At 32.6% G+C, this 11,738-nt stretch overlaps 2 protein-coding genes across 2 annotated transcripts; both read left to right on the top strand.

Moving 5' to 3' along the window:
- Positions 1-1,273: 1,273 nt before the first annotated feature.
- HELRODRAFT_194285 (hypothetical protein) lies at positions 1,274-4,867 on the top strand. Its single transcript, XM_009031327.1, has 7 exons — positions 1,274-1,334; positions 1,631-1,765; positions 2,115-2,177; positions 2,383-2,497; positions 3,211-4,363; positions 4,620-4,701; positions 4,726-4,867. The coding sequence occupies exons 1-5, from the start codon at positions 1,283-1,285 to the stop codon at positions 3,725-3,727; spliced, it is 882 nt and encodes a 293-aa protein (XP_009029575.1). The 5' UTR covers positions 1,274-1,282; the 3' UTR covers positions 3,728-4,363; positions 4,620-4,701; positions 4,726-4,867.
- A 474-nt stretch (positions 4,868-5,341) lies between these two features.
- On the top strand, positions 5,342-10,240 carry HELRODRAFT_115966 (hypothetical protein; the record flags this gene model as incomplete). Its single annotated transcript, XM_009031326.1, has 10 exons — positions 5,342-5,860; positions 5,975-6,306; positions 6,457-6,558; positions 6,734-6,839; positions 7,165-7,256; positions 7,430-7,618; positions 8,832-8,940; positions 9,007-9,196; positions 9,605-9,676; positions 10,105-10,240. Exons 1-10 carry the CDS (start codon positions 5,470-5,472, stop codon positions 10,238-10,240), a joined length of 1,719 nt encoding a protein of 572 aa, XP_009029574.1. The 5' UTR covers positions 5,342-5,469.
- Between the last annotated feature and the right edge of the window lie 1,498 nt (positions 10,241-11,738).

Here is an 11,738-nt window from a genome sequence, read left to right as displayed (position 1 = left end):
TAATGAAAAAAATGTACTAATAACAAATCAGCATTGTCCTAGGATTTTGCCAAAATTTTATTTGTTAATTATTTGGTATTTTCATTATTCCATTGCATTTCAATTTTTAATCATTTGATGACATAAATGGCTAATAAGATTTTTTTTTCCATTTTTACTATTTTAATAAAAATTATTTATTTCATTTTATTATTTTAATATAAATAATTTAAAATAATAAAATTTGATAGTTCCGTATTTTTTAAAATTTCTTACATTATATTTCGACATTGAGCTCACAATCGTATTTTCTTCCATTCATTAAGTTACAGCTGTGTTGCGTTCCCTTTTCTAGTTATCTCATTGATCGTTCACTTACAGCTGTGTTGCGTTCCCTTTTTTAGTTATCTCATTGATCGTTCACTTACAGCTGTGTTGCGTTCCCTTTTTTAGTTATCTCATTGATCGTTCACTTACAGCTGTGTTGCGTTCCCTTTTTTAGTTATCTCATTGATCGTTCACTTACAGCTGTGTTGCGTTCCCTTTTTTAGTTATCTCATTGATCGTTCACTTACAGCTGTGTTGCGTTCCCTTTTTTAGTTATCTCATTGATCGTTCACTTACAGCTGTGTTGCGTTCCCTTTTCTAGTTATCTCATTGATCGTTCACTTACAGCTGTGTTGCGTTCCCTTTTCTAGTTATCTCATTGATCGTTCACTTACAGCTGTGTTGCGTTCCCTTTTCTAGTTATCTCATTGATCGTTCACTTACAGCTGTGTTGCGTTCCCTTTTTTAGTTATCTCATTGATCGTTCACTTACAGCTGTGTTGCGTTCCCTTTTTTAGTTATCTCATTGGTCGTTGTTTATGTGCACTCTTTTTCATACATATCTCCCTCATTTATAATGTGTTTTCAATTACAATGTAGGCACTGTCCTAGGATCTTGCCAAACACAAATTAAATAAATAAAAATAATTGACGATAAATTATAAAAAAATTAAATTCAGAAAAATATAAATTTAAAAAAAAAAGGTGAACCAGGCTGAAGAAAAATTTTTTTTACTTTTGAACAGGGGGAATTTCATGGTTATTTAACTTTAATTTTTAGCCTTTAGTTTAATTTAATTTATTTTAATAATTTAAGGTGTGAAATAACCACAAGCATGAAATTTAATTTTAAAATTACCTAAAATTAATAAAAATTTATAAATTTTCAAATAATATATTGTTGATTAATTAATTAATTAATAATTGATATTTTTATCAAAAATTCACTATTAAACTAATAAATTGGCAGTTCACAATGGGAAATTATAGACATTCTCCTGGGAACCAAATTATCTACTGTGGTAAAGGTTACTATAAATATAAATCTCATTATATTTTTAAATTTTTATTAATTATTTAATTTAAATGGTGTTTATGTAATGAAGTTTTTGCTGTAAAAGTGTTAGTTAGACATTCAAACACACTTACATACTTATCCATACAGATACAACACGTACACAGAAATGAACAACATGTCATAAATACATACAAATGTAGTTTTTTTATGTACACACATACAAAAATACAACATAAAATAAAATAATATCAATGATAATTTATACCTAATTTACTTTTAACCTTAATCCTAACTCCAACATGGAAGGTTATGAACCATTTCTACCTCACGGTAGTAAACAAGTCAGTTGTCGACCATGCCTTGCAAATACATTTAAATCAGAGAGCTGCTTTTCAAATGATGATAATTGTCATTGTAACGATTTTACTTCATGTGAAGATGGTGATTCTTTTTTGTTATTTGTCAATCAATCAATCATTCAGTCAACCAAATCAATCAATCAGTTAGCATAGTTATATAGTTGTAATTATCATGATAAATGTAAACATTTATTATTTTTAATTATTTAATTATTTGATTAATTAATTAATTCTTGATGGTTTAAACAGTATCATTGCTTGTGATAAGCTGGAATCTCTTTGTATTCAAAGCCAGTAACTGCAGCAGTTGAACCAGACGCTTTAACCATTACACCACCTCGCTACCTTACATTTACATATATATATATATATATATATAAATATATGTATATATATATATATGTATGTGTATATATATTTTTTCTTTCAAGATGAAATTACAGTGAAAGGCAATTGGACACGTGACAATATCTGCATACGAATTGATCAAGCCAGTAATCATATTTTCATTATTTGGAATACAAAAATTAGTGATTTATTTGTTATTAATTTATAATTTATTCACAATTGGTTATAACTTATAATATAACATATTTTGTTATGACTTATTATAATTTATTCATGATCCGTTAATCATTTTTATTCGTCTACTCTTTGTTGTGGCTTAATTTATAAAATTTCTTATACAATTGGTACCAGTGAACTATAATGAAACTTCTGACACACAATTGTTGTCATCGTTGTTAGAATTGAATACTAACAGTACTGCTGCTACAACAACTACTGCTACCACTAAAGATAGCAATTATAATGAGTTAGTTGTAGTAAAATTGTCATTTTTAATTGGTTCAATGGTTAAAGGCGCCTGGCCTTGCTGCTGCAGTGACTGGGTTCGAATACAAAGAGATCCCCGCCTATCATATGCAATGTGTATGATGCGTGGTTTTATACATATATATTTATATATAAGCTGTGTGTGTTTGTCGTTGAAACCTCTGAAGCAAGCACAAAAAAGAGAGAGTAACCTTTAACCTTTAAATTGTGATGATTTCGATGTTGATGAGGACGATGAAGATATGATGAAGAGGATGAAGATGTGATGAAGATGATGAGGACGGTGAAGATATGATGAAGAGGATGAAGATGTGATGAAGATGATGAGGACGGTGAAGATATGATGAAGAGGATGAAGATGTGATGAAGATGATGAGGACGGTGAAGATATGATGAAGAGGATGAAGATGTGATGAAGATGATGAGGACGGTGAAGATATGATGAAGAGGATGAAGATGTGATGAAGATGATGAGGACGGTGAAGATATGATGAAGAGGATGAGGACGGTGAATGTATGGGAATTATTCATTTATTAATTCTTCCTAATTCTCTCATTTATGTTTTAAAGATGCATCAAAAATAAAAATAGAGTGCATTGCGATGTCCAATGATGATGATGATGACGCTTATCAATAAACTTATGATGATACCAACATGCATAATCAATCAATACAATTATTTTTATCATCAGGTACTTTCCAAAAGTCATGTGGTTTGTTTTAGGGATCATCAATCTACTGTTGCTTCTGTTGCTGGCATTCGTGATTTACAAACTCGTAAAGACTCGATGCTGTAGAATTTTTAGCCTCTTCAACTTTTGCAATTTTTCAAAAAATGTAACCACAACTACTAATACCAGAGCTGCTGCCACTAATACCACAGCTGCTATTGGTGTTAATAACGAAGCAGCTGCTAGTACCACAGCCACTGATCGTCGTGTTTATGACACTACCGAGGATTATAATGCTGCCGATGATGGTGGCTATGCACGTGCTGCTACTCGGCCTCTACTTATGACGGCAGCACCTTCTTCATTGGGATCATTGCCACCTCCATTGCCTCTTCATCTCCATGAGGGGACAGGACCACAACAGCCTCAACGTCCACGGCCACCACAACTTCAACAATTACACTCGCAACAGTCACAACTACCACAACAATCGGATTATGAAATATATAGCGTTGAAGCTGTCGACACGGATTATTGAAGCGTTCTTTAGTAACACTGGTTGACAGACTGATATAGCGTATTAACTTATAACTGTTTAAAAAAACCAACTTAATGCTTTTGTTTTAGATGTCGTTGTCTTTTGTTTGTTCACTCGTTAGTGCCAATTTCAAAGTCCAATTATCATTCAATGGAATTAAAATAGGACACTGAGATAATTTTGGAGCAAAATTTTCGAGCAATTATTTTTTGTATCTTTGTGTTTTCTATAGACGCGTTTTATGATTTAGAAATTATTTGTTAAGATCATGAAGTTGCCATTGTTTTAGATGTCGTTGTTTTTGTTTGTTCACTCATTCTTTCTTCTAGATTTTTCCAATCATGCGTTCGATCAATCAATCAGTCATATGAATTATTATAATTATTATCAAGTGTGCGTATATATACATATATACATATATATGTATGTGTGTATATCTCTCTATATATGCGTTTGTGTATATATATTTTTGTTCTTTATATGAGATTAAATCTGAATTTTTGAAGTAAAATCTGCGACTTTGAAGTTCTAGTGTTCTTTTTGTTGCCTTCATCGTTCTTATCATTATAATCTTTGTTATCGTTATCATTTCTATCATTATCATTTGTGTTATCATTATCCACGCTATCCTGTTATCCCCGGTTTACGATCGTCTTCTTCTTCTCGCTTTTTCTTAACTCGTGTTAAACACTCTTTTGCCAAATCTGCTTTTGCTTTTTCTGGTCCTTTTCTCTGGAACTCTCTGCCTACTTCTCTAACTATTTCTCCATCGCTTGCGAAGTTCAGAGCGGATCTCAAGACCCATCTGTTTTCAAAATTCATTGAGGAGCGCTGTTGAACATCGCGGAAATAGCGCTTTATAAGCTAATTGATTGATTGATTGATTGATTGATAGTATATGTGATATATTTTTATTAAAAAACTTTTAGGTAAATTGTATATAAATTTATTTATTTCACTTGTATAATTTATTTGTATTCTTTAGTGTAAACATATTTTAAAGCCTTACATTTATCTATTTGAAAGCTGAAATCAGACCAGTGCCTCACACACTCCATCCCATATCTGCAGTGTGTTCTGTCTAGTAGTTTTTTATTCAAACTTTTTTGGCAAATACGTGATTGAAAATGAATGATGATAATAAATGGTTCCTACTTTGATAATTGGATATTAGTTGTACTAACATGACAATTTTATACAGTTTTGTCTCGTAAATTGCTTAAATAAAATGAAGATTAAATAGTTAAAAGGTAGTTCTGTGTTTTTAGTTAAAATTTCCAGAAAATTCTAGTAATAAAATTATAAAGACAAACTTTAAATCCGCATGATGCCAACGATTCGGTAGCATTCATACAATAATAGGTATGAATAAATATATATATATATATGTATACTTTAATTATGTTGAGAATAATCACTGTATTTGTACATTTGATCAGTTTCTGAAAATACAGTCATCTTTCTTAACAATTGTATCTACAACAGTCTTAACCTTAACTTTACATGTGTATATACATTTGTCTGATATGTAATATACACTGAAACGTAGATTCACTTTTAAATATAATTATGCGTTACTAATTTAATTAACGGATTAATCATTTAATTTTCAGAAAAAAATTAATAAAAAATGGATTTTTGAAATCAGTTTTAATATTTGATACTTGCGATCAAATGTTGATCGAAATATTTATCTTCCATAGAAGTTATAAATTTCTTATTTCTAAATAATTTTCCAAAGTATGAGCAAAGTTAAGTTAGGCAGTCCCAGTGGAGATGTGTTGAAAGAGTACGCATCGTTACCATTTTCCGAATTCGTCAAAGATTCATCTGCAATCTTAAGTAGTTCAGGACCATTAGATTCACCCGAAAAGCACCCCCAATCGCCACTAAAACATGACACATCTGCTTCATCACTTCTTTTGGGTTCAAAAAGTGATGACATTTTAGAAACTTTGAGTTCCAAAATACATGATAAAAGACGTGCAAAAAAGATTTTGAGAAATGGAACGTGGCCACCGGATCATCCAATTAGGTACAAGTTGTGGAAGTTGCTTGCGGAGTTGTTCTCCAAGTTGTTTCATCACCATGAAGTTTACACTGATGCTCTTAGATGTGTCTTTGGGGATGAAAGTTAGTTTGTTTTTCATTATATTTATATTCACTTTTCATATACAAAATTATTTACAGTATAATGTTTTTATAGTACTGTTTATATAAAATTTATTTTAATAAAAATTAATTCAGTGGTTAATAATGGAATAGAGAGCATAGTGACATTGTCGTTGCCATCATTTGTTGATAGAAGATTCATCTCAACACATTACTTATCTTCGAAAGGGGTCCAGGCGGTTCACCGAATCATGGTAGTTATCTCCTTTGAAAGACCTGATGTCATCTACTGCCCAACTCTGTTCTCACTAGCAGCCATCTTGCTGCACTACTTCTCAGAAGAAGAATGCTATTCTTGTGTAAGTTCTTTGGTTACAAAGAAATGTAAAGAAAGATTTGTGACACAGTCAAGAACGGCCTATGAAGCTAGTGGATTTGTGTTTAAAAAGTTGGCGCTGAAGTATTGTGTAAGTGCTGCCATTAAAAGTGGTGTTAACTTTTTTTTCTACTATAATTTGTTACACATAAGCAACACACACACACACACATACATGCATGAATACACAATACGCAAACATAAATTCACACAAACATACGTGCGGCATTTAATTATGCAGAAATCATCGTGTCACTACTTAGAGAGATGTGGTGTTGAGGTGGATGCATTCTTTGAGGATTGGATATTCTGGGTTCTCAATCATCTACCATTCGGACATCTGGTGACCAATATTTAAAAATTATAAATAAAATTTTAATTGTGTGGACATGTGCGTGCGGGTGTGTGCATGTGTGTCCATTTTGTATGTTTCTTTGGTTTCTTTGTATATTGGTGTGTAAGTGTATGTTTGTATGTGTTCTTAGCTATTATATGATTATTATTAACACACACAACAGGTAAGAGTGATAGATTGTTACCTGTACGAAGGACCAAAGATACTGTATAGAGTGGGGCTGGCTATTTTGGTCAACTTTCATAAAAACAGAGGTGTTGATGATGATGGTGGTTAAGAGGATGATGATGGTGATTTAGATGTTGAAATTGATGATGATGCTGAAGCTGTCATTTAATCATATTTTTAAGATTCATTCAAACTATCATTCATTCATCCAAGCATTCATTCAATCCATTCATGGCGTTTCTTCTAATCATTTAAACATATATATTCGTTTTGTTATTCACTCATTCATTCATCCAAACATTCGTTCACTCATTCATTCATTCATTCATTCATTCATCCAAACATTCGTTCACTCATTCATTTATTCATTCATTCTTCAATCCATCGTCATCCGTTAATTTTTCTTATATCCTGCCCAATCTGCAGACCGCTCTGAACCACTGAAGGGTCCAGATGTAGGTAAGAGGATGGAGCTTTACTGTGCCAGCATCAACATTACTCCTAATAAGTTACTCAAGGTTATGATGATGATGATGATGGTGGTGGTGGTGGTGATGGTGATGATGATGATAGTTGGGGGTGATTATGATGATGGTGACAAGAATGATCAAAAACGCACAAACACAAAAAACATAACTTCCACCCCAACAAACAAACAAACAAACGAACAAACAAATGAACGAATGAACAGACAGCATTTGGTTTCCGGGGACTAAGTCGATCACTGATGATGCGTCTAATCACTAAACAAGAGATGTGCGTCTCGTCACGTGACAATGCCGCCATCTTGCAAACGAACGTCCCCTCGTCGACCAGCACCGGTTCTCTGAATATGCTGGTATCAACGACAACGAATAGTCAGTTGTTGTCCAGGAAAGAGGTCTTTTTTGTTGTTTGTTCTTTTTATTATAAAAATAATAACAATAATTATTGTTATTTTGATTAACCATTATCATTGCTATCATTATTATTATTGTTATTATTGCTTGACCTCATTTGCCTGCAAGAGATTGGACGTTATGGTGAACAGGAATCGTTCAAGTTCTCAAGGAAATGAGTTTACATTTGCGTTTGTAAATGTTAAATCTCAAATCATGAAATTTGAACAAGTTATAATGAATGATTGATTGATTGGTGATTGATTGATTGATTGATTGATTGATTGATTGATTGATTGATTGATTGATTGATTGATTGATTGATTGATTGATTGATTGATTGATTGATTGATTGATTGATTGATTGATTGATTGATTGATTGATTGATTGATTGATTGATTGATTGATTGATTGATTGATTGATTGATTGATTGATTGATTGATTGATTGATTGATTGATTGATTGATTGATTGATGAATGATTATAAGTTATAATGAATAAGTTAAGTTATAAGTTATAAGTTAAGTTATAATGAATGATTGATTGATTGATTGGTGATTGATTGATTGATTGATTAATTGATTGATTGATTGATTGATTGCGATCAATCAATCAATCAATTGATCGATCGATTGATTGTTTGGTTGGTTGGTTGGTTGGTTGGTTGGTTGGTTGGTTGGTTGGTTGGTTGGTTGGTTGGTTGGTTGGTTGGTTGGTTGGTTGGTTGGTTGGTTGGTTGGTTGGTTGGTTGGTTGGTTGGTTGGTTGGTTGGTTGGTTGGTTGGTTGGTTGGTTGGTTGGTTGGTTGGTTGGTTGGTTGGCTGGTTGGTTGGTTGGTTAGTTGGTTAGTTGTTTGGCTGGTTGTTTTCTTTTTTTCATCTAGTTTTCTTTTAATTAAAGTTTATTTTTAAAATTTATTTATTTCTTGCATGTTAAGTCTTTGTTTAGTTGCTCAATGGACTTCGTTATTTGTGTTTTTAGTTCTCCTTTTTATAGTTAACATCCGGCACGACGTTTCATTAAATGGAAACCTCTACGACATCCTCCACCCCCCACTTCAATATTCTGTTAAAAATTACTCTGTTCATCTGCTTTGCTACTTTGTTATAATTTCCGCCGATCATTATCTAACTATTAATCAATGTAATCGATTAATTACCTAATTAATTAATCAATATTCATATATGTATAAATTTATTATTCATAAGTGGAAGCGCATTTATGATTGGCTGCCCACGAGAATGACCTTGAAACGACCTAACCTCATATTTTCCACGTCAGAGCATGGGACCAGCCTGATTACTTTTTATAGCAAGATCGAAGGTAATTTATACACGCACACACACGCACACACACATGTACCTACATACAAATTCATAAAACATATAGGTCATGACCCGACCTTGATTGTGATTCAAACATCAACTGACGATCTGATTGGCTGCTACTGTACTGGGGACTGGATAGAAAGAAGAAAAAATTTAGGATCTTCTGGCACTAATTCGAAATATTTCGGCTCCGGGGAGAACTTCGTGTTTACCTTACATCCCAAAACAGCAAAATATGGCTGGGTTGGTTTGTCTGTTAACCTCGCAACTTGCGGAAAATCCCAAAAGATAAAAATAGCTGCTAGTGCTAAAACTATTTCCTGTAGGGAATTACCATTCGGAGATAAATTGGGAAAACCTAAAAATCCGAAAGAGAGGATGATTTTGAATGAGACTCATGAAAAGTCAATCAGTCTTGATGACGACCCCAATGTTATGAAAAATACCAACTTTGAGAACCACCCTAGCGAGGACAACGTAGTCAACACTGCCCCACCGCGTTCCGTTAACGGTCGTAGCACCGTGAATGTTGTTGATGATGATGATAAACATGATGATGATGATGATGATGATTGTAATGAGGCTGCTGGTGCTAATGATGACGATGATGGTGATGACGACAAAGCTATCGTTAACGTGACAGCTGATGACGACCTGAGGAATGTGAAGCTGAAGCCAGGCGCCTCTTTCTTTGCCACTGGAGATTCTTCTAGAATCTCTATTGGCGGGGGGTTAGTTAGAAACTTTTTTTGGAGTATTTTTCTAGGGTTGATCTTTTTCTTATTTTATGTAATTCCTAAATCACGAAAATTCAACAAAAACAGAATTTTTAATATTCATTATTATATCATCATCTAATGTTATACTAACATACACACACACGTACAACTGCACGCTGATCAGTAAATTTAGGCAGGATGTTTTCATTTATACACATTTTGCTTAGTTTGATCCGTGCTGTCAGATTTTTAACTCTTCTCTCTCTTTGAGAAATAATTTAATTTTCTTCAAATTGGTCTTCAGGTTTTTCTAATTTTCACAGATGGCTGGCTCTCTGCGAGTGATTAACCAGCTTGAATCTTTTAATTTTTTTCAAACTGGATTCTAGTTCCCACTATAGAATTTAATTATTATTCAATTTTATAATTGATTTTTCCAGAAATGGTGAGGCCATATATTTGGACGACTGCCTATGTAATGGTTCGACGAATCACTGCGATACGTTCGATAATCCACCCTTGGTGGTCGGGGGTAGGTTCAAAGTTCATATTCTTGAGGTCTTTGAGTTCGTCTGATCTGTCTTTGTCACTAAAATTAAGGAAAGATAGATATGTTTTTGGAGGTTGTTTTTTGATGGGGATGAATTCAAAGAATTTAATATTTGTGAATATTTTTTATTGTTCGTAATTATTCATCTAATCATTTATTTTAAAATTTTAGCATTCTTTCATTTATTCTTATTTATTCAATCATTTATTCATTCATTCCAAATATATATATATACAATATACATACATACATATATATATATATAGAGAGAGAGAGAGAGTTGTGGTGTTAGTGTGATGAAATTTAGTAAAACGTTGTAAAGTTCTATTATCTATCCTGTCAATAAATGCAGCATACACACACACACACATACATACACTCAGTATACATTTGCAAATTGTTTTTTCCGCTCAAAGCTTTCTAGTCTGTGTAACAAAATTTAGCATAATGATTTGTGAATTATTTTTTACGTTTCATAATTTTCCTTCGTCTTCTCTTTCTTACTCTATTTCTACGTCTCACTTTCTCTCTCCTCTCTCTCTCTCTCTCTCTCTCTTTCTCTCTCTCTCTTTCTCTCTTCTTTCTTTCTCTCTATCTCTCTTTCTTTTTCTTTCTACATAGCAACATATAATTTTTTTCTGTTGAATATAATCAAATGTAATTTAATCGTCATATTGTTGATATTAATGTTATTTTCATTGTTATTGTTGCTAGTATGATTTTTATCTGTTATCATTTTTACTAATCTTGTTACCATTATTTTTATATGAACTTATAGTTAATGTAGTGTTGCTGTTGTTGTTATTAGAGTGTTTTATCCCGTTATAAATAAAATTTTTACGTGTATATATTAATATATATATATAAATATATCAATAGATAGATAGATAAATGTTATGGTCCCTCGGTTGAAAGCGCTATTGAGAATGTGAGTTGGGACATTACTGTTCATTTTTAAAGAATTTTATATAAGCTCTCGGTAAGTCGATAAGGTTGTTTGAGCGTCAGATATGACGCAATAACTAAGCTTCTGACTGAGCTGGCTGAGCGTAACTTTACAAAAAAAAATTTCTTAACAACTCGTGGAACCTGACTGGCCCTTGCGGAACCCAGGTTGAAAAACACGGCGTTAATCAATATTTTTCATTTCAATACTGGTGTCATGTGTTTCTTTGTGATATTTAGTAGTTTCTTTTTTCTTCATTTGTCACCCTACCCTATTTTTCAAGCATGAAGTTTACGTGCCGATTTAATGAAATTTATTTTGTGTATAAATTAAAATTTTTTATGCAACTTGCCTTTATACAATAAAAAGCGCACGCATACACTAGCGCAGACCGCCTAAAATTACATAGACAAAAACGTCCATCGGTACTACTCAACTGAAAAAATCGTACAACCAATGAAGCCCATTGAATGAAACGCACTTAGACATAAACGATCATTATTGAATTTGAAGTTAATATAATTTGTCCTGATTAAATCGAACAACGTGGTTCCTTGTTTATCATGGTTATATCAAGT

The sequence above is a fragment of the Helobdella robusta genome (genome assembly GCF_000326865.2).
Source record: "Helobdella robusta unplaced genomic scaffold HELROscaffold_72, whole genome shotgun sequence".
Taxonomy (NCBI): domain Eukaryota; kingdom Metazoa; phylum Annelida; class Clitellata; order Rhynchobdellida; family Glossiphoniidae; genus Helobdella; species Helobdella robusta.
Note: the sequence above shows the minus strand (reverse complement) of the source record. Positions and strands in the feature narration are given on the sequence as shown.

Bases quoted from the DNA above. Each gene is read 5' to 3' on its own strand.
- HELRODRAFT_194285 (XM_009031327.1), top strand. From the start codon at position 1,283: ATGGGAAATTATAGACATTCTCCTGGGAACCAAATTATCTACTGTGGT. The intron at 1,766-2,114 runs GTGATTCTTTTT...TTTTCTTTCAAG, and splicing joins TTTTACTTCATGTGAAGATG to ATGAAATTACAGTGAAAGGC. The intron at 2,178-2,382 runs GTAATCATATTT...AATTGGTACCAG, and splicing joins CATACGAATTGATCAAGCCA to TGAACTATAATGAAACTTCT.